At 41.8% G+C, this 27,794-nt stretch overlaps 1 protein-coding gene and 1 long non-coding RNA gene across 8 annotated transcripts in view; one reads left to right on the top strand and one right to left on the bottom strand.

Moving 5' to 3' along the window:
- The window catches only part of ST3GAL6 (ST3 beta-galactoside alpha-2,3-sialyltransferase 6), a 47,215-nt gene that overhangs the window by 15,844 nt on the left and 3,577 nt on the right, over nucleotides 1-27,794 (top strand). For 2 of the 7 annotated variants that reach the window (XM_081798073.1, XM_081798066.1), the window contains exons 2-9: nucleotides 2,440-2,539; nucleotides 5,054-5,131; nucleotides 7,252-7,355; nucleotides 8,400-8,463; nucleotides 19,709-19,804; nucleotides 22,744-22,930; nucleotides 23,063-23,200; nucleotides 26,622-26,774. In XM_081798073.1, the coding sequence (XP_081654199.1) occupies nucleotides 2,451-2,539; nucleotides 5,054-5,131; nucleotides 7,252-7,355; nucleotides 8,400-8,463; nucleotides 19,709-19,804; nucleotides 22,744-22,930; nucleotides 23,063-23,200; nucleotides 26,622-26,774 (909 nt within the window). In that variant the 5' untranslated portion in view covers nucleotides 2,440-2,450. Of the gene's footprint in view, nucleotides 1-712; nucleotides 1,152-2,410; nucleotides 2,540-3,459; nucleotides 4,636-5,053; nucleotides 5,132-7,251; nucleotides 7,356-8,399; nucleotides 8,464-19,708; nucleotides 19,805-22,743; nucleotides 22,931-23,062; nucleotides 23,201-26,621; nucleotides 26,775-27,794 lie in introns of those variants that run through there. The other 5 variants (XM_081798069.1, XM_031027432.2, XM_081798086.1 and 2 more) reach the window with 5 other exon arrangements.
- On the bottom strand, nucleotides 8,380-18,632 carry LOC115940719 (uncharacterized). Its single transcript, XR_004075449.2, has 3 exons — nucleotides 15,540-18,632; nucleotides 10,016-10,108; nucleotides 8,380-9,199 (listed from the first exon to the last, which is right to left on the bottom strand). It is a non-coding gene; the product is annotated as an uncharacterized LOC115940719 (long non-coding RNA).

Here is a 27,794-nt window from a genome sequence, read left to right as displayed (position 1 = left end):
GTGATCCCCATGACATGATACCCAAATTGGCCTACCAGGAAGCATCTTATAATGCTGGGAAATCTGTATGTCCATCTTGGTTCTCTTTGTCCCACTGGAGAAACCATATGCCCAGGGAGGCCCTCTTGGTGTGGGTCTGTGCTCACCTGGGGGAGGGGCATTCGGTCAGACTGTAGCCTTTCCTCAGTACAGTCCTTCTCAGTCTCCGTGGTCTGGCGGGTGCTTCAGCTTCACACCCAGGTTCTAAGATTTTCAAAATGGTGTCCGGTCTATTAATAGTTGATAGCTGGTCTTCTTGTGAGGGGGACTAAAATCAGAAATGACCTATGTCCCCATCTTGATGATGGCACACCACTAAAGTTTTTCATTTAATTTTCTAAGACTCCCTTCACATCATTTAATTCTTCCTCCCCCGGGAGGAGCCGGCGGGAGTGCACCGCAGGGATCTGCTGGGTTTGGAGACTCCACACGGGGTCGGGTGCCAGAGATAGAAACGCGCGGTCACAGGTCGGGTGAGCACGGAGTGCAGCCGGAGACCGGGGAGAGGGGAGTGACTGACGGCTTTTCTGTGGGGGCTCACTGAGGAGCAGGGCCCCGAGTTCTCGGCTCCTCCGGAGCGGAGATTGGGAGGCCGCCATTTTCACTCTCCGCCTCCAAAGCTCGCCATACCTTTTTTTTTTAACCTACCTATAATCATGCATTTCCTGCTTTTTACCATGAAGAATTTAAGGTGATTTTTTAAAATAACCCACAATACATCAAGATAGCATACATTACAAATGCATGAGGAAGACGAAACAAAGTGGAAAGAGATGCACAGGCCTGAGGGGATGGAAGCAGCAGATCTAGATGTTCTTTACATGCTTTACTCCCTTTGCCGTCAGAGGATGTGGGCTTTCTGCCAAAACCACATGCAACTACCTCCTTCTGTTAGGCCAGTAAGAATGCAGTGTAGGCTGAGTCAGGGTAGACCAAGGCTCACTTTGGCTTTCTCAAAACCCATGCATATTACAACTTAGAAAAAGAGCACAGCTGACTTCAGTTTCAGAAAACCCACAACAGTAAAATGCACAAACTTATTCACATATTTTGTGTCCTAGGTTGTCTGAGACACCCATCATTTGGGGTCATCTACCTAATAGCTCAAAGAGGTAGGTTGTGTGCTCTCACTTGTAAACATGCAAGGATACTCGCATTGGAAGAGGTAAACTGATTTATCTAAGGCACCACCCCCCACCCCAAGCCAGGAATTATGTGGAGCTGGGCCATGATTCCTGTCTTCTGATTGCCAAGCAGTGTTGACTTTTCACAGGAACTATGTGTACTAAGGTAGATGTGTCAGTTTAGCTCATTTACCCCCTCTGTTTGCTTTCTCCTTACACAAGCATTTCTGACTACCTTACAATAATGGCATGTGGGCACGGTGGCTACCTGCATAGCAGTGAGAAGCAGCGGCCGAGAGCCAGGGAAGGGAAACCAGCGATCTCCACTGCATAACGACTTTTGCTTAGCCAACAGTCCCACACCCTTCTTGGTTCCAGAGGAGCCCAGCACAATTATGACCCCACATTATCAAGGAAAGCTTAAATTATGTTTATTATATTCTACTTATGAAGGCAAAGGAGTGCCTTATTTTAAGAGTTCCATTTGGCCTTATTTTACTGTTAAAAGGGAGACAGCATGATATTATTTGGAAATGTATCTCCTCAGACTCACAGCGTCTACACTGCGTTGCCCCGACTGAGATTAATAGATATGAACAGGAGTGGGAGCAGTGGTATGTGCAACTGTCTAGATGAGTCAGAAACTTGATAAGAGAGGCAAAGAGATAGCTTACTTGTTTCAAATCACAAGCACTGAAATCTCTTATAAGAACCATATAATATATTAAATTTGTCTTTTGCATTGAATTGCATGTGGAAGTGAGAACTTATTTCTAGGAAGCAAAAGTGAGAACTAAATATGGTTAGGTTTTTAAAAAATATATATCCTATAAAGGATTTTTAAATTTATATTCTAAAGAGGATTGTGTCCAGGTTTTTATCTATCTACAGTGTATAATGGACCAAACTGTCTGTGTAGTGCAAAAATAAGGAAGAAATTAGCTAAATTTACCTGTGCTATGATACTGAAAAATCAAATGGGTACTTCTCTAACATGAAAAAGTAGTATGGAAGCCACCAGCTTTGAAACAATGGTACTGTTTATTGGTCTACCTACCATGTTATATTGACTAAAGAGGCTGAGGAGAGATAGGAAAAAAATACTCTTTTCCTGCAAATTTAGTGGGTATTTCCAAAAATAATAGGCCTACATCATTTTACTTCTCTTTCCCTCTCTATATGTTTGTTCACTAATCTTGTATTTGAGTCTTTGTGTGAACCCATCTATAGAACAGATAATATTGCCTTTTCTTGGGACTTCATTCCTGTGTTTCAGGTGGGCCAGCCATGAGAGGGTACCTTGTGGCCATATTCCTGAGTGCTGTCTTTCTCTATTATGTGCTGCATTGTATATTATGGGGAACAAACATCTACTGGTAAGTTTCGTTTTGGCTCTTTATTATTTTTTTTAAGGAATTTATTTATTTGAGAAAGAGAGAGCGGGATGGGAGGAGGGACAGAGGGAGAGAACCTCAAGCAGACTCTGCACTCAGCACTGAGCGTGACTCAGGGCTCAATCTCACAGCCCTGAGATCATGACCCGAGTTGAAACCAAGAGCCAGACGCTTAACTGACTGAGCCACCCAGGCACCCTATCATTTTTGCTCTTTAAAAATAATTCCCAAACTAGTCTTTCGCAGAGACACACAAATGATCCTAGAGAGACCTATAAAACAAACAAAAAACCACCTCTTTTAACATTTTGAGCCTTTTCTAGCTTTCCATTATCAATTGGGGTTTTACCATTCTGATAGCTTCCATGTTGTACTCTAACAGTTTAAAACTGATAAAATAGCACCTTCTTTTTATTGACTTTTCAGTGAAGCAGTGATGTTGATTGTCTTTGGGACAATCATATAATATTTCCTTTCCTTGAATTGATGGCGTCATTCTTGGACTCCGTTGTACTTGACTGTTGAGCCTAAAATGCTTGGATAAGAGATTGCTGATTAAAGTATAGACTCTCTTTGTTTAAAAATATTTGGTGAATGATGATAGATGTACATTATGAAACCATGTTGACTTAAAATGTCACATATAAAACTTTGAAGAGGCACAGGTAGTTTTATTGCAGAGAAAACTTATAAGCTTTTTATCCTTTTCCCTATTGCCAGTCCTTTGGCTAGGAATAAAGTTTTGATGACCCTTAAATCCTGAGTAGATGGTAGTATATGATACCAAAATAAATCACATGATAATTTCCTGTCTTAAACTATCAGTACTCTTTGCCAGTTTTTCAATAGGAAATCCTAGATCACGTCTCTGGGTTTTGTTTTGGTTTTTTTGATCCTACTAGATAAAAAATATTGATGCTTCTGAGTTATTTCACCACTGGTTGATTGAAAAATTATTGTAATACTCTTCATGGAAGGAAGTTAGGCAAATGGTCACTGGGAAAACCCAATGCCAGGTGGGTAGGTTTGGACCTAAGTTTCTAGGCTTTGGACTTAAATAATGAGCTAGAGGACTTAGAAGTTTGACTACACACTACACGAGGGTTATACCATGGGGATCTCTCCTTCTGTCTTTGCTGCGTCCTGTCTCTGTACCACACTTAGTAACGGAAGACAAGAACAGAAGAGAAAGCAAGGAGTTTACTAGATTGCTACTTCCCTACAAATCCTGTTGTGTGTCACAAGGGAAATGATAAGGAAGACAATGTAAAGAATCTGAATTCTACACAGTCTTTTGTCATCAGGCTTTGATGAATGTTTATGACACTCCTAAGCTAACACACCACTCCAGTCATACAGAGTACCGTGGGAAATTACCTCGGGTGGGTTTTGTGCTGTGAACTTAATTGCTTAAGAATTATTTAAGACAGATAACTTTTTAAAGCCACTCAAAGCTTGTCTTCTCAATATCCTAAAAGGTTTTCTGTTTGAATAACCTTAGAAACCAAGAAATGTATCTTACACTTCATTTTGTCCTCTGAATATAATTTGGTTTTTATGGTCTAATATGCTGGTCCACCACATTTATGTACCTTCCATACCTATAAATCAAGGGATTCTTGCCATTTGTGGTACTCACAGAAGGTGTTTCTCTGATAAGGACTTCACTAGCTTTGTCGTTTAGAAACCTAGCAGTTCCAACTATGGGGATTTTTTAACAAAACATTGAAAATTGAGACCAATACTTTTAGTTTGAGTCCTGTGATTATATAAGAAAATGGATTAGTTTTTTAAGATGAGTTCCTCATATCATTGATCATTAACATGTTCTTCTGTTAAGCAGTTATGAAGCTGGTTAAATTTGGATCCTGTCACCCTGTCCCCTTCGCTTATTCTTGTTTTCGTGCTTTGTCTTGTTTCACAATACCCTTTTAAATTGTGGAGACAAGCACTCCATTCAGGAGACCCAGAAGGGCCTAACCTGTGCCAAGAATAGAGGAGAGTTCCATAGGACTCTGAATAGTGTGATTTGTGGAGGCCAGATCACAAGGCTGCATCTGCAGGTCTGTGTTTCTGTGGTAGGTGTCCCCAGATGTGGCATGGAGGACCGAGATAGCCATGTGCACGGGCGTGTGTTGGGTTCCTCAGGCTCTGGGTGGGCGGGGGCGGCGGGGGGGTACTTCTAAAAAGTCAGCCTGCTTGGGGCCTCCACAGTGTGGTAATCCTAGCCCTTCTTGAAGGCTCTTTGTTCACTGCTTGTTGAATTACTTCTGGGTTGCTTGTCACCTCAGCCTTTCTCACTCTCTTGCCTTGTATCCATGCATCCTCAAACCCATGCAAGGTCCTGTCCTCCCTCAAGAGCTTCTGTGAGAGCTGTTAATTCCATGCCTGGGAAGCCTCTGGGTGGTGGCACTGAGCCGATTCCCAGGGCATTCGCTTTCCTTTGGGCGGGCTGCCTGGTTCTGGTTTCTGACTGACCCTATTTTTGTCTCATAGGGTACCACCTGCGGAAATGAAGCGGAGAAATAAGATCCAGCCTTGTTTATCGAAGCCAGCTTTTGCCTCTCTCCTGAGGTAAAAATCTAAAAGAAATTGTGACATACAAAATGTTCAAAATGTGTTTGTAATCGTATCTCACACCTGTTTAGTTTTTTTTCCCGTATGAATCTTAGCAGTAGAATGACACTCCTAACCTAACACATCACTCTGTATTTAAGGAAGAGCTTGAATATCCTGTCTCTTTTTGTGCTTTAGTCAGAGTTCTGCATATATTTTTAGCAAAGGCATTGAAGAAGTCCATCAGACCAGTATTCTTTTTACATAGGTGAGATTAGAGAGGCCGAGTTGTGTTTGATTATAAAAAAGTGAACTATTCTTCAGGGTTTTACTACCCCCACTTTGTTGTTTCCACGTTATTTTCCACCCTTACTATTTTGTGGCTGTTTGTCCCTTGCCTCTAGGTTAAACTTTATGATGAGACCTTTTTCCTGACTTGGAGGGACTTTCAGTGAAATACTTGGAATGTAAATAATGATCTTTACTTAGGACTTGTAGAATAGCCACAAATATTCTTTTCCTCCGTCACCTCAACTTTGACAGATTGCTGGTCAAAGTGCTTCTAGAGAAAGAGAAATAAATGACAGTCTGGTCATTTTAATTGTGTAAAACAGGTACAGGCTTTTCAATATTTTACCCATTTGAGATCAAAAATGTCTGTTTTCTTTTAATTATGTTACTGTACCTTTTCATTACTGGTTCTTAACCTCTTGGGGCTGTAGATTCCTTTAAAATCAACTCTCTAGGAAACTGCAGGTACATAAAACATTTCTGCATATGATCACAGGTATGCATGACTACTTGTAGTCTTTCCATAGCGGTGTGTCCAGTTAGGACCACTGCAAAACTAGTGGCTTTAAACTTTTTTGACCATGACCCATAGTAAGAAATACACTTTACTTTGGAACCCAGTCTACACCGGGGATAAATACGTTTTACCTTGGAACCCAACATGTATAAATAAGGCTGGACCCTCGAGACTGCTAACACTGTCACAACTAAGTCTGGGGCACAGATCCTGTGTCAAGCAGGAAGGGCTCATCCTCACCTGTTCCTTAGTCTGAATATGGTGTGAGTTCTAACTCCGCTCTGAAAACGTTAAGCTCATGGGACTTGTCCCAGATTAGTGGCTCCTGAGTGGCAAAGCCAGAAGGAAACTGAAGCTATGTCACCCCTATCCCACGGCTGTTTATTTCCTCTTTGTCATGCAGCCCCTGAAGCCCCAGGGCACTGTGATCTGCACCTGCAGTTTTTAGACTAAGGGCAGCGCTGCTAGGACTGGAAAAGTGGAGCCAAGTGTGGGGGATGAAGTATGGACTAGTTTGACTTGTTCCTTCTTTTTAATTAAAAAAACTTTGTTTTCTACGTCATACTGGTTCCATGAAGAAGTAACATGGAGTTGAAATTCATTCAATCATTTATTAACCATATGTAGCCTGCTTACTCCATGCTGGGTGCTAAAAGTGAGGAGAGGTGGGGAATGGAAGCACATCCCACCCTCCTCAAACTGGCTCTCTTGTCTGTGAGAGTACCTGAGTGGGGTTAGCAGGGCAGGACAGAGCAGATGATAGGAAGACAGTGCCCACAGTTCTTGTTCTTGAGAAAGTCTTAATGATATCAGAAAAGAGTTTAATCCTCGGCGCGTCGAATTTTTGTTATATTTTTATTTTCACAGCTGACACAACTTTGTACACACGGTATTTTTAAATTTGAGAGTGGCTTAGCATCCATGCTTTTATTTTCCCTTACTGCCTCCTTTGTCTCTTCCTGCAGATGGCTAACATGTTATCACTTGGTGTTGGTTTGTTTTAAATTTTGATCCCCCCTCGTTAGCCCCTGAAGCTGTGACGTAATTTTGGTTCCACAACCTGGAAAGTGTTTACGTTCCGGTTGTGTAGTTGCATTGCATATCCCATTCTATATAATACTTAAATACTGTTTCAGGTGATTTTTAAAGAATTAAAAAAACAATGACACGTTCATGTAGTGATTTTTAAAGAATTAAAAAAACAATTACACGTTCATATAGTCAGTATATCAAGATGTGTACTCTACTGCAGTTAATTTCAGCTGTGATTTTAGAAGGCTGCAGATATGGTAGGCATTTGGGGAAATCACTCTTCTTCCTTTTCCCACAGGTTTCATCAGTTTCACCCTTTTCTGTGTGCAGCTGATTTTAAAAAGATTGCTTCCTTGTATGGTAGCGATAAGTTTGATTTGCCCTATGGGATAAGAACATCAGGTCAGTAATATTATCCTTTACCTAACCCTATTAATGTGAATGGTGTTTGATGTGAACCACATGTTTATATAATTTTAGGGCCTTTTAATCTTTATGTGTCATAATGATTCCTAAAGAAAATGATTTGGAGATGGGATGAAGGAAGTTAAATTTCAATATAGAAATCCCTACTCCTTTTTGAGGCAGTGTAGAATTTAAGAATAAAATGGTAGATTTGTTGTTTTTATTGAGAAACTGCTTTTTTACTTTGGTTTAGCCATGGTATTATTCATGCGTTCTGATGCCTTAGTTTATTCCAATGTAGAATTAGCAGGATACCCTGTGGGTTGGGTTAACGTCCTCCCCAGCTCCCCTTTTCGCCTCTTTACCTCTGAGTTTTATTTTATTTCATCAATTTAAGACCTAGCTCCTTGATCAACCTTTTAACAAGCAGGTATTTCACTATTGCCAAATTGAGAGAGAATCACTCTATCTACTAATGACAGAATAGTCTTCTCTTTGCTTATTGACACATGAACTGGCTTTATGTAGCTTTACGTTGTAGTTTTGGGAGAGACCCTGAAAGCCCAGGAGGTGATAAGCTTACAGTTTTCTTAGTTAGATTTTGCATATTCAACTGATCCTGTTTTGTGCTTGTGTATTGTATGTATGTGTGTGTATATGTTTTAAAAACATATTGCAGAGAATTTGATAATACATCTAAATTTACTGAAAATTGGTTTTTAGACTAATGTCAGTTTGAAAGGCTATATTCTCTACTAATGTCATCTGATGTTGATATTTTGGGGGTTACTTTTTTATGATTGTTTTCAGATTAAGCATCTTTTTTTTTCTCTTTTCTGGAGTTTTTGTAAAGTGTCCTTGGAGTGTGCCTATTGAGTGGTGCTGGCTAATTGCAGTTGTATCATTAATTTCACCATGGAATAAATCCATGGGGCTGTACCAGTTTGAAATGGGTTTGGGGGAGGGAAGGGGGCAGATGGCTTACTATGTACCTAAGAAGCCATGATTCCTTTTATTTATAATATTCCATTTGTTTTCTAGCGGAATATTTTCGACTTGCTCTTTCAAAACTGCAGAGTTGTGATCTCTTTGATGAGTTTGACAAGTGAGTTTATTTCCTTGCTTTTGTTTGACTTTGAGTTTGAGCTAATGGGGTTCAAAATGTGCACCCCAATTTAAAATGTCTTCATTCAAGAAAATTCCTTAGTATTTGTGTATAACTAAAACCTCTAGTAGTTATTTCTATGATACTTCAAATAAACTACAAAATTAATTCAGAAGCTGCGTAACTGGTTGCCTTAAAAGTCTGCAGAGAGCCTTATGATGAGCAATGCTAGTTCTAGGTCAAGACACTGTAAATCCACATTCCTCTTTTCTAAATTGTTGGTACTGAAGAATTAATTCATAGCTTCTGTTAATCAGCTCACAGCCCCCTCCATGGGCTGTTTCCTGTACCTCCCATGTACCTTTTAACAGGAGGATCCTTTCTGTTTCACTTGAATATTGGATTTCAGAAGGAGCTCTCTTCCTCTTATTCAGAATTATACTGGAGGGAAGCAAACAGCTTGTTTAGATAATACGTTTTCTGACTACAAAAGGTCATTTAGTTTATAGGATATTCTGGTGTCAAGTTAGCCCCGTAGGCATGAAATTGCTAAAGATAGACTTCTTAGCAGGTATACTTACTTTTACAGAGGTAGACTTTCTTCACAAATGTTTAAGCTACATTTTAGGATTTGGCCAGTGGTCCAGGGGAATGGCACAGGTAGTCTGCAGATGTCAGGCTTCCATTAAAAACGAAAATGACAGAATTTTCCCTCTTGCTCAAGAGAATAGGGGTGCTATTAAGCGGAAACATAAGTGAGGGTAGTAGAGGTGTGAAAATGGAGATAGGATTTACAGAACAGAGCTGGCAGAACAGTGCTAGATTTTATCTGAATTTATCTCCTTTTTCTCTGGGAGCCCAGATTATCAGAGGGTGGATTATTTAATAAATGTTGCTCATTTCAGCTGGTACTTACTTGTTATAATTTAAAACTATGCCATCAACTTAATTTCAATTTTTGATTGCATATCAACAGTAACCACATATATTCTTTTCTAACCTAAAGTTTTATAGCTCTAATTGGTAGAATATTGTTTTGTGCAGACCTTTGGCATATGAGCATTATATCATGCTTTCTAATTTTTACCACCACCCTGCAAAATATCCCTGATAATCCTTTTTTTTTTTTTAATGGAGGAACTGGAACTAGGCACACATATGTAGTTTGCTACAGTCAGCAAATGCTAGAGCCAGGATGTGAACCTAGAGAGTTCCATCCAGTGCCTGGATGTTTGACTTAAGAGTAATTATCTACAAGATCCCTGTCCCTTTAAATGGGAGCTACTGTTAGGATTCTTGCGGGGGGGGGGGGAGGGGGGTGTGACTGGAAGTTTCATTCTTTCCTGGTTTTTATCTTAGAACTAGATTGTACTGTATAGAGTTGCTTTCAGAAGCCCTTCTCCCCCAGGTGTTCATCATCTGTGTGTGCCTCATCCAGGCTCTTCCCTCTGTTCCTGCTGACTTGGTCTTGCTGCTCCCTACCCTTTCCTCCTTTGTCACTGAGCATGCCCCCCACTCCCACCCTCAACCCGTGTCAGGCTCGGAGCATCACCTGTATTAGAGGGGAGGTTGGTGTGGGTGGTGAGGAGGGATTAAAGATCTTGCTGATTACACAGGAGTCCTTGAGTCTGAAGTTGTCAAGAGACTGAAATAGAATAAAATATACAGTCAGAGACTTTTCAGGTACAGAGTGAATGGAAAATGTCCTTGTAGGATCCCCACAGAGTACGCACAGGGATGCGCTCAGATACTCAGTCAGCATTGCTGAATTGCTGGTTTGATGGTGCAAACCTGTTTCCTAGGGACTTGAGAAAGAGTATTTCAAAAGTAGGTAAGAATATATTTATGACACTATTACGTTCCATTTGCATATTAACTTTTGGGGTGGGTTCACATGTAATAATAAATTATACCTATATTTTAAGTAAGTCCCATTCTACATTTGTCTGGAAGCCACTGTACAACACAAAGACAGTAACAGACCAGTCTGTGCCTGAAAAGTGTATTTTAAATAAACTCCAGAAGGGCAGAATATGCTAACCTTCTTGTTGCCTCTGAGTCAACTCACTTTGTCCCCTACGTGACCTTAAACATCTCCCATTTCTCCTCTCCACCTGGGAAAAATGCTCTACAAGAAACAGGTCTGAGAACAGTCTCTTTCTAGCCCAGAGGGGATCGACCAGCCCAGCCGTGGTTTCGTGGTTTCGGGAGCTGGCCCCAGGAGGAAGCCTCGTGGGCACTGGCTGCTCACTCTTTGTCATGGGTCTGTAGGTTGGGGGAGCAGGGAGCTGAGCAGGAGAGGGGGTAGCTCAGCCTTTCCAGTCCCTTCCCCTGTGGACTGCTCTCTTCGCTGATTTTATTCTCTCTCTATCCTCTTTGTCCCTTCCAGAAAGGTTCAGACATTTTGTCATTGTTTCAAATCCGAATCCTTTACAGTTCTACCAGATGCAAGTCCTAGTTTTGTTCAGTTTCATTCCTTAGCTTGTGTGATGCCCTCTGTTGGGACAGATTCCACTATGAATGGGAAAGCTCTAACTATCAGATGCATTTACAAGATAGAAAGCTTCCTCTTTCTCACAGGTGTCACATAAATGAAGTCTGCAGGGTAACATTCCAGGGCCAGTCTGCTAGCAATGATTAGCAGGGACCTGGGCTGTTCTATTGTGAGTCTGCCATTTCTATATACATAGCGTCCTCCTTAATATCCAGTGTGATGGCTGGACTTCCACCAATCTCGGCTCTATTCTGGCCAGTAAGGAGGAGCAAAGGGAAGGCCATGTCTGTATCCATTAAGACTTGCCTCCTGCTTTAAGGACGTTGCCCAGAAATCACATGTAATACTCTATTACATCCAGGGATGTGCTGGAGCCAGTTGGCACCAACTTGAGAGCTGTAGTTCTTTGCAGTTCCATGTTCAGTGCCATCAAGGTAGAAACTTGAAATTAGCCATTTGGGGAGTATTTATGCCATGGAAATTGGCAACACTGCAAACCAGGGCTTCTCCTATCACCTCTTTTTCTCCCAGAGAGAACTGGTGGTTAACATTTGCTAGCAACCACTGATTGTATCCCATTGGCTAGGGATATAATCACAAGGCCATACCTAGCTGGAAGGTGGGCTAGAAATGTAGCCTTAAAAAAAAAAAAAAAAAAGTAGTCTTTATTAAAAGTGGCTGTGTGCCCACACTAAAAAAGTCCTATTTTAAGGGACTTTATTGAGGGGCAACTGGTCTCTGTGCCTGGTAAATATTTAGGATTCTGAAGTCAGTTATATAACTATACCAACTTAGCTGAGTGCTTAAGGAAGTCAACTGTGGTTTGTCGCTTGGAGAATTGATCACTGTGAAAGCTGTTGAAACATATTGTGTTGTAGATCATTTCGAAGTGGCATTTCTTTTTTTTTTAATTTTTAAATTTTATTTTTTTTATGAAGCGACATTTTTTTTAAGATTTTATTTATGGGGCGCCTGGGTGGCTCAGTCGTTAAGCGTCTGCCTTCGGCTCAGGTCATGATCCCAGGGTCCTGGGATCGAGCCCCACATCGGGCTCCCTGCTCCGCGGGAAGCCTGCTTCTCCCTCTCCCCTCCCCCTGCTTGTGTTCCCTCTCTCGCTATGTCTCTCTCTGTCAAATAAATAAATAAAATCTTTAAAAAAAAAAAAAAAGATTTTATTTATTTTAGAGCATGTGCAAGTGGGGGGAGGGGCAGAGGGAGAGGGAGAGAGAGAATCTCAAGCAGACTCCATGCTGAGTGTGGAGCCCGACGTGGGGCTTGATTCCATGACCCTAAGATCATGACCTGCTCTGAAATCAAGAGTCAGCTGCTTAACTGACTGAGCCACCCAGGACCCCCATGAAGAGACATTTCTTATGAAGGACTTGTTATATATGCCATATTGGTGGGTAATGTTAGTAAAGTAACTCTGAGGCAGAGGGAACCTTTTCCTAAAGCTAATACCATGAAGTAGTTGGGTGGGAAATAAACAAGGAAGGGAACAGGAGTGTGTGTGTTTGGCCATGACGCTTGTGTGCAAGACCCCTTGAGCTAAACCATTCCAGGCTGGCTCTCTGCTCTGCCTCCACCCATCGCTAACCACTGCCCCCTCACCACCAAAACACAAAACAAACAAACAGACTCACCTGTTCTTTTTCTAAGTTTTTGGTCACCTAGTAATTATAATAATTTGCTTCCCTTTGTATACTCATATCTGTTAGAAAAATATTTGCATTATAGAAAATTGCCTTTCCCCCTAATTTTGTGACAGAGATTCTCTGTTCTCTGTGAAAGGAGGATACCATGCAATGGGACATGTGTATTACTCTATTTTTTTTTATTTCTCTTTTTATTTTTAGTGTAAATCTTGGACTTTTTCCTTTGTATTGTTTGAGTTTCTCTCCCGAGCAGTGGCCCAGCAGGTGGGAGTGGGGTAAACCCTGGGGTGCTGTGCTGTTTTGTAAAGAGTCCCGATTACCTAAGCTTACCTCCTCTTGCTGTGTTGTATGGCCTGTGAGCCAGACTCTAAAGCAAAGTGGTGAATCTGAGAGATGGTCAGAGGCAGGAAGGGTGGAGATCTAGTCCAATTCCCTCATTTAAAAGGTGAGAGAACCGACGTCAGGAGAAGTTATATGGAAGGTGATATGGAGGTCTGCAGACTTCTGTTCTCAGTACCTCCTTCCACATTTGAACAAGCAAAGAGAAGACAAGCAAGACCCCACAACTGAATGTCTTGAACTGAGCATCATCTGAAGATAGGGGCAAGAGAATTCTGGAATTGTGAATTCTTTTGGACATGTTCTTTAGGATTTCCAGGCCATCTCGTGCATTATTTAATATAGCTTATGACTTTATCCTTAACCTCAAACCATTTTTAGCCAGATGAACTTTAATACTCTAGCAGGGTTAAACCAAAACATCTCCAGGGTACATGTGTAAGTTCATTGAAAACACATATATATTAAATAGGGCTTTTTTTCTCTTAAAGATACATGATCTCTGAAGAATCTTCTCTGAATAGATACTATAGGAAAACACATTTTTCTTTGCTGTCTCTCACCCGAAGATCAAGCATAGTAAAAGTGCCTCTGATTCTGGCTCTGAGCCAGCAGATCCCAAGTGTGGCAAAGAGAAAAAATCTCAAATGTTGACAAATCACTTTTTTCAATTGAGGTGAAATTTACATAAAAACGAACCATTTTAAAGTGAAGAATTCAGTGGCATTTAGTACATTCACAAAGTTATGCAACCACCACTTCTAGCTAGTTTCAAAAAGGCAAACCATTTTTTTTTAAAAGCAATTAGAGCAACCCTTTCCATGTTTTTTTTCATGTTCCTCCTTTTATGGAAATACTCAGCCGGGCTCTCAGGTCAGGACTTTGGCAGCAGAGGAGTGATGGTAAACCGGCCAGGGAAGGAGAGCTTGAGAGACAGGGTTTTGAGGGTGGCAGGGGGAGGGAGGTGGAGAGAGGGGTAAGGAAGTAGTCAGGCAACATTTAAATAGATGGTGAAAAAAAGGCATTAACTGCTTTGTGTTCTTGGGCAAGTTCCCAGGCTTCTGAACCTTAGTGTCACGGGAAAGAGAGGAACCGAAGGACCTCCACATGCACATGAAGCCGAGGGTGGTTTTAATTGTTAATCATTAAGTCGGTATAACCAGTGCACAGTTGTTAAGTCAGTGTAAGCCTGGTCGAGGGGAACGGGGTAAAGAGTACCCAGGACTTCTTAGTACGGGTTTTGCAACTTCGTGTGACTCTAGAATTATTTTGAAGTAGAAAGCCCACACTGAAACCTACGACCACCGAACTTCTTCTATGTGAATGTTCCTAGGAGCATTATTCCGAAAAGCCCTGAAGTGGAAACAACCCAAATGTCCAGCTGCTGAATGGATAAATTAAATGTGTATCCATACAAAGGAATATTATTCAGTCATAAAAAGGAATGGGGTACTGTTTCATGCCACAATGTGGACGAATCTTGAAAACGCTATGCTCAACAAAAGAAGCCAGTCACGAAATCCCACAGACAAATATTATATACGAGAGAATACCTTACCGTGTACGACTACTGCATGATGCCTTCTGTATGAAAGGGCCAGAATCGATAGAGCTATAGAGACAGAAGGTAGATTTGTGGTTGCGGGGGTGGGGAAGGGAAAAGGAGAGAGAGTGCTATTGGCTGTGGGGTCAGAATTACGTAGTGGGGATTGCTGCACAGCTTTGTGAATATGCAAAAGCCTACTGAATTTTATTTAAAAGGATGAATTTTAAGACTTGTGAATTATATTGCAATTAAAAAAATAAAATGCTTCTTTATTTTATTTTATTTTTACTAGAGAGAGGTGGGGGGAGAGAGGGAGAGGGAGAGAGAATCTTTAGCAGCTTCCAAGCCCAGCATGTGTGCCCACAGATGTGGGGCTCGATCTCAAAACCCTGAGATCATGACCTGAGCTGAAATCAAGAGGCGGACACTTAACCGACTGAGCCACCCAGGCACCCCCAAAAATAAAATGCTTTTTAAAAAAGAGGTGGGGTGTTTGAGGTGACCTCTAGGTTCCTTTTTAGCCTCGGTGGCACTTTGTCTGGAAGGCACCATGAAGCCGTGCCTAAAACCAATGGTTCGGAGTGGCAACTCCGGTTCTCTTGTCTTCTTTTCTGTGTGTTGCTGCTGTGGATTTCTTAGGACTCGGGTTCCTCTCTTTATTCTCCAAAGCACAGTTCACATGAGGTGGCCATGTTTGACACACTTCACTAACAACTGAGGATATTTAAGGAAATTGCATCACAGAAAAGCGATACTTATATGTGGCATGTTACAAGGCCCTTTCTGGGTGTCCATGTAGCTCCTGAGTACTGGTCTGCACCCAGGTCCCCAGAATGCTGCCATCTCCTTAGTGGGAACACATTCTCCCTTGACCAGAGCAGCAGAGTCCCTGAATCACAAACTCCTAGCTCCCGCTCAAATGCATGAACCAGCTCTCCACCCCCAACTGCCACTATTGCCTTGTGAAAGCCTGCCAGATTCTGTGAAGAATGCTTGAGTCCTGCATCGATGGTTATGGGGTAACCATACATAAATATCTTACCTAATTGAAACCCCTGTGCTAAGTCCATTGCCTGCTAAATAGACAGGGATTTGTGACAACTGCCTCGTTGTTCACCCAGGCAGGATCCATTATATCAGCAGAGCTGGGTCAGACTGGCAACCAGCCAGGGCGGAAACATGGCCTTAGACAACCTAAAAATAAAAAGATTTGGACTTTAGTAGTTGTTTATGGAAAAGAGTCCAGGCTCTAAAAGGATCTCAGTGTCTGCATCACTAGCCCGGGCATCCCGCTATTTTTGGCCAGGAGGAGAACTTTCGAACCGTGTTCTTGCTGGGGGTGAAATCTTTTCCGGAGCATCTAATAGACTTCTCTGATATCTTTCTGCCGAAGGTGGGGTCATGGGGCCACCTCCAGACCAACTATTAGGCTTATGAAAGCAGGGCTCTGCGAGCAGGCACACAGGGTAATGCGTGTTGGGAAAAGGGCTGGTGGGATCTGCATGGATTGTTACACTGAAGATGGAGTGATAGAGTTTAATGTGTGTGATACTGCTGAAGGGAAAAATGAATGTCAGAAAGCATTCAGAAGACAGGTCACAGGTCCTTTGAAATGGGCGATTCGTGTTTACTTTCTCCGCATTGATGGTGTTGATGTTTACCTCTGTATAAGGTAGTCAGTCTTCTGGGTTTTCCTGGCTTGATGAGAAGCCTGCCTTTCATGTGGGGGAAATGTAATCTCTCACCATGACTGTTTCAGCACTTTTCCAGATCTTCCATTAACAGGTTCAGGCACTCTGTAATGATTTTGTTTTCTGGGTGAGCAGTTTGGGGCATGTGCATTTCCCTACCTGTTTCTGGGGTGGGGGAAGGAAGAACAGATACCTCCTTTTCCAGACACAATAGGAGAGAAAACGATCACCACCCTTAATGTAACAATCAAACCGATTTCTAAAGGGTACAGCCTGTGAATCAGGAGGTTTTAGATTGGAGAGTACAGTAATATAAATGAGACTATTCTTGCCCTCTAGGGACTCACAGTTGTCTGTAACTATTCGTGCATGCAAGTGGCATTAATTAAATATGGTGAAGTTATACAGTCACCCAAAGGACCCTGGAAGTTACTGTTTTACACCTCAGGGTGCAAGGGAAGCCAGGAGCCCAGACAAGGTGGATGAAGCCAAGGAGATAATGACTCAAATTTCTGGTAATATGTGGGTCCCTGCTGGGGAGAGCGTTGTGAGGTGTGTGGTTCAGACTGCAAAGCTGTACCAGTGCGTGTTTCCCGGACTCATGGGGGCATTGTGAGTACTACCGCTAGATGAGATACTATTGCCAAAGAGTAGTCCTAGCAATGCCCCTAAAAGAGTTTCTAGTATTATATATGATCCTCAGAAAAATGTGTGGGTCTTTGCAATATCCCTTACCAGGAGGAGAAGTGAAATTCACTGACAAGATTTCTCTTCAGAGGTACTGGTGAACTTTTTCTATGACAAAGGGCCTGCCCTCCAGCTGCCCCCTACAAAGCTCACAGAGAAGAAAATAGTGAGATTTCTAAAAATGTGGTGACCCTTCAGCTGTAAAGTGTCTTTAGAATTGGAGTCCCTTTGAGTGAGGCAGTATCTAAGATTTCTTTGCATCTTCCCCAAGTCCTTGAACCTCCTGGGATGATGAACAGGAAGAGGCTGTAGAGCTTGCATACATACAAGGAACGACCTTCTCTCTGTGGCTGATCCTCGGGGCTCTTGTGGTAAAGGTCTGCCTCTAAACCTCAACTCCCTTTTCCCTTGACCGGAAGGCTTGGTAGGATCTGTGAGAGGGAGGTCCAGGACCTTGAGCCTGAGTGGGGACCAGGAGTGTGACCTATTCGTATGACAGATGATTGCTTCTCTTATCACAATACTCTCTCGGCCACATGTGATCTGGGGCTTGATGACCAGCTGTAATCTAGTCTGATAAAAATAACACCGAGGGGAAGCTTCTGCAAGCATGAAGTTTCAGCCTATGGGTTTATTGCTGAGCAGTGATTATGGAACTGGTTGTGTCTGGGAGTGAGCTGAGTTACCTCTTTCTGGGTCATCTTCAGAGATGAGGCTTGTGGGTATGGGGTCCTTTGTTGGGGCTCCAGGTTAGCAGCTCTGGAGACACAGTGGTGGCGTGAGTTCCTATCTAGCCTGGTATGTTTGATGATGTTGGTCAGGCAGCCTGGTGTCAGGCTGGATATCCCAGGCCAGGACAGACACTGGAGCCCCTAGGGCCCCTGGGAACAGGAAGTGGCCTCCAGTCATAAGGGAGGAGGTTAATCTGGTGCCATAATGATGGTTATTTCTCCCCCAGCTCCATGCAGGTTCAGTAGGAACAGAGCTGTTATTCTGATCCTCCATTCCCAGCCACTCCCTCCCCAGTGCCCACAGCCTTGCTCCGCGGGGAGATGGAGCCAGCTTCAGGAGGTTGAGCCTCTGATTTGCATTAAACTGACCCCAAGGTTCTGGAAGGAAGAGTCAAACAAGCTATGCGGGTGAGACCTGCCGTTGTTAGAGAGTATTCATAAGATGTGTCTGGTGACAACATACCCAGAGAGGGAAGGGTTTGGAATGTGTTCGCCAGTGTTCCCATCTTCTCCGTGCCACCTGGTCACAGAGGTCACAGAGCAGAGCACCACTGAGAAAGTTGCCTTCCTGGAATTTAGAGCATATTGTGATCTGTCCATGATAGGAGTTTTGGGGGTTACATCATCAAGGAGTGCCTGGACAATGTCCCCCCAACCCAGTTTCTGACACCTGTGACACTCTGGATCTTCTTGTTTTTGTAACAAGGTAGACACTGATTTTGACATGACTTGTTAAGTGGGGAGCTTATTAAAATGTGTAAAATGTGTAAAAAAGTGTTTTCCAGTATTAAAAACTTACCAAATAGGTGAGCTAAACAAATTCTAATGAGGAAAGGTCAGCTTATGCTTCTATGCATACAATGTGTATATTGTCTCTTCTTAACCTGACAGGGCCAATGCTTGGCTCTTTTTAATTATTCCTGTATTGTTACATTCCCTACGATTATTTATTTATTTAAGTAATCTCTACACCCAATGTGGGGCTTGAACTCATGGCCTGAAGTCAAGAGCCACATGCTCTTCCAATTGGGCCAACCAGGCGCCCCTCTAAGTTTACATGTTCTACAGTATTTGTGCGATTTTGCTACTCATTAATTTCGTAAGAGCCTTAAGGTCTAGAGTTCATCTGGTCTGCTTTATTTCATGGTTTTTAGAGAAACGGTTTTTTTCTTTATACTTTCATGTCATGAAGGCCTTGGAAGGACAGTCTCAACAGTCTTCCCCTCTGTAGTCTTGTCCCCTAAAGGAGAAGGATGTGATCTGTATTGTTGTCATTTTTCAAGGCCTGCCCAGGAGGCGGTGAGAGCCTGGAGATAGATAGGCCAGGTTGGGTTTGCTGAGAGCTGATGGTACACAGTGCATGATTCTAGGCTGATCCCAGCCAGCAACAGGAAGTCCCACTTCATCATCTACTTGAAAGGTCTCTGCTAGGAACACAGCATGAACTTTTAGTTTATATTGGTTAAGCTCCAAGAAACAGTACATGTTGGGGGAATTGAAGTGCTCGTGGGCAGGTCCAGGAAAGATACACCTTCCCTACCAGATTCCAAACTGTCTCCACATCAATAAGATGCAGCAATGACCCAGAGCTACAATCAGGATTCTCAGGGAGTGAGAAACGCTGGGAAAAAATGTATAGCTATGTCATGTAAACACACTTGTATCAATATTAACATGCAGAATTGTAGGCCAAGTGGTGTTTTTGTCCTTTAAGGGTCTGGATGCAAATCCTGATTCTGCTTCTTGGGAGTATGACTTTGAAATGTTAACCAACACTTCTCTGAACACCTTCTTCATTTGTAAAATGGAAATATCAGGCTTACCTATCTCAGCAGATGGTTATGAGAATCAAATGAGGGAATGTGTATGGACTCATAAGCACCTGTTAGTTGCTAACAATCATATACTTCCTATGGAATGCTATTTCTTGAATCCTGTATCTTTCTAATATATCCCTAGACCAGTAAGTCAACTGTTGGTTCTTTTTCTACTTGTGCAACCAGTGAAATTTGGCACTGGGTTCTGGAAAGTATGAACAAATTCTTGGAATCACCCAGTTATGTGAAAGATGTCTCAACCTCACTTGTCTGTTTGCCCAACAGTGTGCCATGTAAAAAGTGCGTGGTGGTTGGTAATGGAGGAGTTTTGAAGAATAAGACATTAGGAGAAAAAATTGACTCCTATGATGTAATAATAAGGTAAATATATTTCCTATTTGCTAACCTGGAATTGTTTCAAAGGAATATGATTTTCTATTTTAGTATGACTGTGTTTAAAAGGAAGATGAGTTGCTTAGATATATTTAAGTACATTAACACAGCCGGTCTCTCAGTCGTCGACTAGAGTAGGCCTAAATTTTCAGGTCATTCACTTAGCAAATATTTGTGAAGTCTCCTTAATATGCCAGGCACAGTTCCAGCTCCAGGGCATATAGCAGTGAATGAGAATAAGCTCCCCATGGAGCTTACATTGTGATGAAGGGAAGAAAACAGTAATTAAATAAATAAGGAAATACAATAATAAATGCCATACAAACAGTTAAAATATGTGACAGCCAGTGATTGAATAGCTACTTTAGAATGGATGACCACTTTGAGGAGAAGACTTCTAAGACAGACCTATGTGACCATTATAGTACCAGCATGTGAAGACTAGGGAAGAGCAATCCAGGCAGAAAGAATGTTTAGTGCAGGTCCTGGGGAGGACATGATCCTGGGTTTGAGAAGAGTAGCAAGAAAACCGGTGAGGGAGTCGGGCAGCAGGCTCAGGGAGAGTGGTACAGTCGGAAGCCAAAGAGGAAAGCAAGGGGTAGGTTGTATAGGACTGTGTAAACTGAGATTAGAACTGGGATTTTACTTTAAGTACAACAGGAAACTTCTGAAGATTTTTAAGCGGGAGAGCAATCTGATCTGGCTATGTTTTTAAAATACCTTGGCTGTGGCATGGACAATGGGATATGAAGGACAAGGGTAGAAATAAAGAGGCCAGTCAGGTGGCTATATTCAGGCAGATGGTGGTGGCTTGGAACAGGATTGTCATGACAGAGAAGTACGTAAGTGGATAGACTGAGACATGTTTTAGAGGTAAGGTTATCAGGATTTGTTGATGTGTTAGGTGTGAGGAGAGATGGGAATAAAGGAACCACATACCTCCTCCTGGGTTTTCAGCTTGAGAGATTGCCTGGATAGAGGTACCAATATTGAGCTGGGGGAAGACTAGGGTAGGAAGATGTTTAGAGGAGAATCAAGATTTCTGTGGGAACATGTTAGATTTGAGATGCTTACTAGATTTGCAATGTTAAGTCAAGTAGGCATTTGGTTAAACAGGTTAAAGGCTTGATGGTAAACAACCTGTAAGCTATGTTTAAACCATGGTCTGGGCAAGATTTCCCAGCGAGAAACACAGAAGAGGGCTTAGGACCGAGTCTTGAGATACTCTATACTTGGAGGTTGAGCAAAAAAGAAAAAAAAAAAAAGAGTAAAAGAGATGGAAGAGGATCCACCAGTGAGGTAGGAAGTGTTTTAAAGGAGAGGAGAAGGGGTCACCCATGACCAGCTGGTGAGAGGTCATGCAAGATAAGGACAGAGTTCACCACTGGACTGGCAACCTGAAGCTCACTCACACTCTTGACAAAAGCAGACTTGGAGACATGATATGGGGAGTGGCCCAACCAGAGTGGTTTGAGGAGAGAATGACAGGTGAGAAAGTGAGAAAGCAGTGTAGGCAATGCTCTTGAGAAGTTTTGCTGTGGAGTTGAGAAATGAGATGGTAGCTGGAGATAGTTATGGAACCAAAGGAGGCTTTTTTGTTTTTTGTTTTGTTCCTTTTATAAAGAGAGGAGATTCTAGAGCATGTTGGTAAACTGATGGAAATGAACAAAGAGATTGGTGTGGTAGCAAGATGGGATGGGCTTCCAGAGTGCAAGTGTGGTTGGTCCTCTGTAATGGAAAGGAAAACTGGGATTGTAGTTATGGCTACCAAGAGTCCCACAGATGGAGTGGAGGGAAAATGAGGACATTTCTAGCTCTATTTTCTCATTGAAAGGTTGAAGTAAGGTCATCCTGTGTTGTGTGTGTTGGGAATGGCTATGAATAGTCTTTTCAAGAGTGGGGCAGTGCGTTAGGATGACCTGGCAGTCTTTGGGGGTTTTGCTGGGTTACAAGCTGCCAAGAGCTTCTGCATAGTGAGGTCACCTTATTTTCTGTTCACTATCCATTTTGAGGAAGCTGTGAAATTTTATCCACATGACAATTTTTGAAACACGAATTTCCTTACCTATAGTTGTCTAAACATTTGATCATCCAGCACCACAGCAAACCCTTGTGGGAGAATGCCACGGGTACAACATTTATGAAAGTCATTGCAAGTGTTAAGACTGTCTTAGGTTACATGGAGTCAGTAGCAAAGGGTGAAACAGTATTTATCCTCCCAGGGGGACACTGTTTTGGAAACAAAGCATTCCTTTTAATAGCATGCCTTCATAGTGTATGCGTAAATAGTGCATGTTTAACTTTGGCACTGAGCATACGCAAACCCAATGGTAGATCCTTTGTGGTTCTTTAGTTCACTCTAGCAATAACATTTATTTGGTTGTGCATGGGTATAATACGGCAATTTTATATTATCACTTTATTACAGAGCTCAACAATTTTGATGGGTCTTCAGATCACCTTCAGAGTGATTCTTGTTTCTCAGTCCATGTGCTACATGACTGTGTAAACTTGGGCAAGTAACTTTCTCTCTCTGGACTGCAGGGCCTTTATCCAAGGGGTTTTCTCTGGATGTCCTCCAAGGTCTCTCTTAACTCTAGTAGTCTTTGGTTCTATGTCCTAATTTTGTTTTATTGAGTCTTCGATTTTCCTGGAGGTAGGACTGAATTATCAGTGGCCCCACAATTAATGTTCAAATCCAGATGAACATTTCTGCCTTTGATCAAGCAGCCGTTTCATGAAAGGGAATTATTTCCTTGGCTGTTATGCATTAAAAAAAAAAAAAAAAAAAATCCGTTGCCCTGTAGCTTTACGCACTGGGCCCGTGGCCGCAGCTGTCTGTCCTGCTCTGAAAGCTCTGAAACTTGGGATGGAATTGGCTCATACTACACTTGGTCTACATATTTTGTGTGTTTTACTCCCCACAGAATGAATAATGGTCCTGTTTTAGGACATGAAGAGGAAGTTGGGAGAAGGACAACCTTCCGACTTTTTTATCCAGAATCTGTTTTTTCAGATCCCAATCACAATGATCCTAATACTACGGCGGTTCTCACTGCTTTTAAGCCGCTTGATTTAAAGTGGCTGTGGGAACTGCTGACGGGTGGCAAAATAGTAAGTTGGCAACATTGATCTGCCTTCTGACTACCTTCAGTTTTTTTTTTTATTAAAAAAATTTTCATTTTTTTCGTTAAAAAAAAGACAACCACAATGTTCTATTTTCTGTTTTTTTTTTTTTAATTTCAGAACACTAACGGTTTTTGGAAGAAACCAGCCTTAAACTTGGTCTACAAACCTTATCAAATCAGAATATTAGATCCTTTCATTATCAGAATGGCAGCTTATGAACTGCTTCACTTCCCAAAAGTATTTCCCAAAAATCAGGTACGTATTTTTCTTTGCACAGTTCCAAACTAAAGATCTGGCTAGGGTAGGGTGGAGAGATCCTAGGTTTCTCAGAAAGGATGAGAACCATGACTCACAAGGTGGCTTCTGAAGGCCACATCCGAGGTAGTGAAATCAGGTATCTGTGGGTATTATGTTTATGTTTTTCGGATTGCAAGGAAGGAAAGAACCTTAGGTGGAGTGTTTTTTTCTGCCCTTGTGGAGCCCTTCTGGGGTCTCCTCCTGCATGCCCCAGCGACTCATTTCTCATAACCTCGTCTTCAGTGTTCTGCGATGAGGAGGGGGCGGCGGGGTGGGGGCGCGGCTGGGCAGTCTCTGCTCAGAGCAGCCAGATGGCCTCTGGACAAGCGCATGGCTACTGAGGCTAAAAAGAACTGTCTCAAGCACTCTGATAAAAATATCACAGGAAAGCCGGGGGAAAGGTGAGGAAAGGCAGGGTAGTTCAGAAATATTTCTAAGGTCATAGAGGAGATATTGCTGAAACTCCAAATTTTTTAATTAAAAGGAGTCTCACTGACTTTGACTCTAGTAGCCCTTTTGTTTACTAAATTCCCTAGAAGACAGTATCCTCTGGACCCCGTGGCACGGATCGGTTTTTCATTTGAAGCTTGAGAAACTGTGTGACATTAAGAGCTCAGCTGAAATGAGGTTTCCCTTTTTAGTAATCAGGGAAAATCCAACAAAATAAACACACATCATGTATCTGTTTTTTTTGGTCTTTTTTTTTGGTATGATAAAAAAGTTCTAAACTTTAGAATAATTAGATTCTAATGCTTATAATGAAACAACTTAGAATATATATGTATCAAGTGTGTGTATATATATATATATATATATATCTTCTGCCATTTCCCCTCTCCATTTAGCTATTCCCCTATTCATAGACCTTTCTGTTTGTATCCAGCTTTTTTCCTCTCTAAATTACCTAGAAGTGCATGTGATTGATTATAGGGCTTTTCAGCCCACTTGTATGATTTCTGTAGGATAGACTCCTAGAAGAGGAATTCCCAAGTCAAAAAGCATAAATGTTTTAAATTTAAGCCTTATTTCTTAGTAATTTTGAGAGGAAAGGCCAACTTCTTAGTAATTTCTTAGTAATTTTGAGGGGAAAAAACAGCTTCTGAATGTTGAATTTATTTCCTAAGTGAGGTAAGATCAGATACAACCTTTGTTTTTTGCTTTAGGTAGTATCTCCAAAAGAATAGGAAGACCCTGATCTTAGAGATGATGCTAAAACTAGTTGTAACTAGATTAAAATTCCAGTAGAACATGGCATCCCAGAAGCCAAATTGAGGACACAGCAGTATTTCAGAGAGGTCTGTTATGTGGGATGCTATCCAGGGTTTGCGCACAAAGAATAAAGCCTGGTTCTGGAAATGTGAAGTCATATTGATGATGTGGATAAGGAAACAAAAAAAAGCCTGCTTGAATTAGGTTAAAAAGAACATGGGACATGAGCAAGTGGAGGCAAATTTTTAATGGAGTTTTGTTAGAAAAGAGGGCAGAGAAATGGTTGAAAGACACGGGATCAAGGAAGGTTGCTTGCATGGTTGTGTTTTAAAGACAGATGCCATGTTTATATGACGAAGAGAACGATTCAACAGAAGAAAATGATGAGGAGAGCAGTGGGTCATTGTCAGAATCCGATCTGGTGAGAGAGAAGAGATGGAAAGAGTGCCTGAGGGGAGAGGTTGGCCATAGGTAGGGACAGGGACATCGCATCCATGTAAGAGTGAGCGCTGAAAGTACAGGTCAAGATGAAGGTAGACTGGGAGTTGGGAAGCTGGTATAGCTCTTCTCAGTTTCTGTTAGTGAAATAAGGATTAAATAGGCAGTTTGACGTGGGATGGAGGCTGAGGCTGTTGGATATAAAGGTATAAAACTCTTGGAGAGTAGGAATGGAAATTTACTAGGGGAATACTGAACACCCACTTGAGACTTTGGCCATGAATGTGTACCCGGGCACGAATGTTGTCTTCTCTTGGCTTGTTCTGCTGCTTGGGTGTGGGTTGAGCCAGGGTTAAGATTCTGTCAGGTGATGATCTATTTCTGTGGGTGAGAGGTGCAGAAAATGGAAGGATTATACTGATGGATGAAGTCCTTTAAGGCATGAAGAAAGGAAGCGGAGGACATGAAGGGGAGGGACAGAAGTGGGAAAAAGTGATGGGATCAATGAGGTTGAATGACTCCCAGGTTTTTAACCCAACCACTAATTTCCCTTTCTGGCAGATGGCGAAGGCTTATGGTATTCACAGTAGGGCATGGGGTAAAGAAAAGCTTATGCAAAAGGCAGTTTTCAGATGAGCTTGCCTCCTGAAGTTTATTTGATATTATTGTGCTGCTTGGATTTTTATTCTCCTTCTCAAAATCATAGTGTTATTTCCATGGAATCTGTAAGCACTCTGTTACCTTAATGAAAGGAAATCTCCTTAGATGGCTGTGTTAAAAAGTTTAAGATGTATTTTGTTTTTGTCTTTGGAGGCCATCCCGGTGAGAATTAAAACTGAATGAAGATCCTCCTGTCAATCATCTGTTACTGCATTTTCAGGAGATATGTATATGTGAAAGGGATGCTTGGTTTCTTTCCTTTTTGGTTTTTAAATTGATAATGATCCAGTGGAGACTGTAGACATTACTCTGTATACATCTGGAATTTTTATTTTCTATAGAAGTCAGAATCTTACTATTTGCCACTGAAGTTAATTGATTAGTCTTTCCCTAGAGCTGGTTAAGTTATTAGGATGGTAAAAGAGATCTATTTTGGGTGCCTGGGTGGCTCAGTCGTTAAGCGTCTGCCTTCGGCTCAGGTCATGGTCCCAGGGTCCTGGGATCGAGTCCCACATCGGGCTCCCTGCTCCGTGGAGAGCCTGCATCTCCCTCTCCTGCTCCCCCTGCTTGTGTTCCCTCTCTCGCTGTGTCCCTCTCTGTCAAATAAATAAAATTAAAAAAAAAAGAGAGATCTATTTTAAGGCTTATGTGAAGCCTCTTAACCATCCATTAGTGAATTAACCTGTCTTTACGTTTCGTGTACGGATTCAAAATTTGCAGGCTCTGCTGTTTGCACAGGAAGCCTGACTCAGCATGTTTTATAAAATGAGGCAGCAGCATCCTTTTTCCGGTGCCTCAGTGTTTCTTCATTTGATATCTGTCCTCTGGGCTAATACGGCAGTTAAGTTTTATTTGAAAGATTTTTCTAAGATTTCAGTCACATTTATATGCTTTTCAGAGTTAGGAAATTAACCGGGGCTTGGGCCTTAGACACGATGAGGTTTTAACTTAGGTATTTCTCACCTGATGACCTGTTCAGAAGTCCCGGTTTTATAAGATGAGGTCACCCAACTATGCTTTGGAAACCAGTATCTTGTTTGAGTTTTAAAAAAACTTTCATTTCCTTCCCCAGAAACCCAAACACCCAACAACAGGAATTATTGCCATCACGCTGGCCTTTCACATATGTCATGAAGTTCACCTTGCTGGTTTTAAATACAACTTTTCTGACCTCAAGAGTCCTTTGCACTATTATGGGAATGCCACCATGTCTTTGATGAATAAGGTAATATATACATACACACTTGGGTATAATCTCTGATCTTTACAGTTGCAAGGCCTCTATCTTCTTTTCTATCATTTTTACTGAAGGAACAGGTTTTGAGAGTTTGAGAGCTGCTTAACCCTACCCAAGAGCTACCAAAGACTGAAACTGGGACTCAAATCCAGGCAGTTCCAATTTGTGGGCCTCAGACCCTTGGGAATAGGACATAGTTATTATCAAGTAGCATCAAACCCCTCTAGACACCAAGCCTTATCTTAGATCATGTTTGCACTATTTAAATATGCATGTAGGCAACTTGCTGTTGATAACAATCTCAAACTCACTTAAAAGCATTGCCATGGAACAGGGACACTCATCCACGTAAGAGGATTGAGCACTGAAAACACGGTAAAGATGAAGGTAAATTTGGAGTTGGGAAGATGATATAACTTTTTGCTGTGCTTTTCATCGGATTTTTTTAGTTAAGCAGAGGGGGAGGTCTGTAACGTTTTCACTCCATGAGGGAATATTCATGGTCAAAAAGGTTGCAAACGTTTATAGTAGATCATGCTTCTCTTGAATTAGAGATCAGTGGTGGTCGATAGGATCTTTAAGACTTAACTGAATGGGAAGGAGTTGTCTGAGGTTAGTGGCATATCACAAATGATAGGACTAAAATGTTATCTGTACATTTTTAATATGGAAATATGAATGATTTGCTGTAAAGTAGGGATATATCCTATGTAATCAGTCCCCTTAGGTCATCATCCCCAAACACTACCATAAGCCAAAGAAGTGGTATTATTCAGGTCAGACCTTCATATATTATCTCATCTCCTACCCCTTGTGAGACAAACACTTGAGTAGTTCAAGTGTTAGGTGCTTGCGACAGACTTCAGGATCATTTCTCCTCAGCCCTAATCTTTTAGCACTTGTGGGATTTCTAGCCATCTAAATAACAGAACATTGAAACAATTTCCTGAGGAAAATTAGGATATCCATCAATAGAACAGAATTATTTTTAAAAAATCTATCTTAGCC

The sequence above is a fragment of the Leptonychotes weddellii genome, chromosome 1 (genome assembly GCF_054177405.1).
Source record: "Leptonychotes weddellii isolate Sample4059 chromosome 1, ASM5417740v2, whole genome shotgun sequence".
NCBI lineage: Eukaryota > Metazoa > Chordata > Mammalia > Carnivora > Phocidae > Leptonychotes > Leptonychotes weddellii.
Note: the sequence above shows the minus strand (reverse complement) of the source record. Positions and strands in the feature narration are given on the sequence as shown.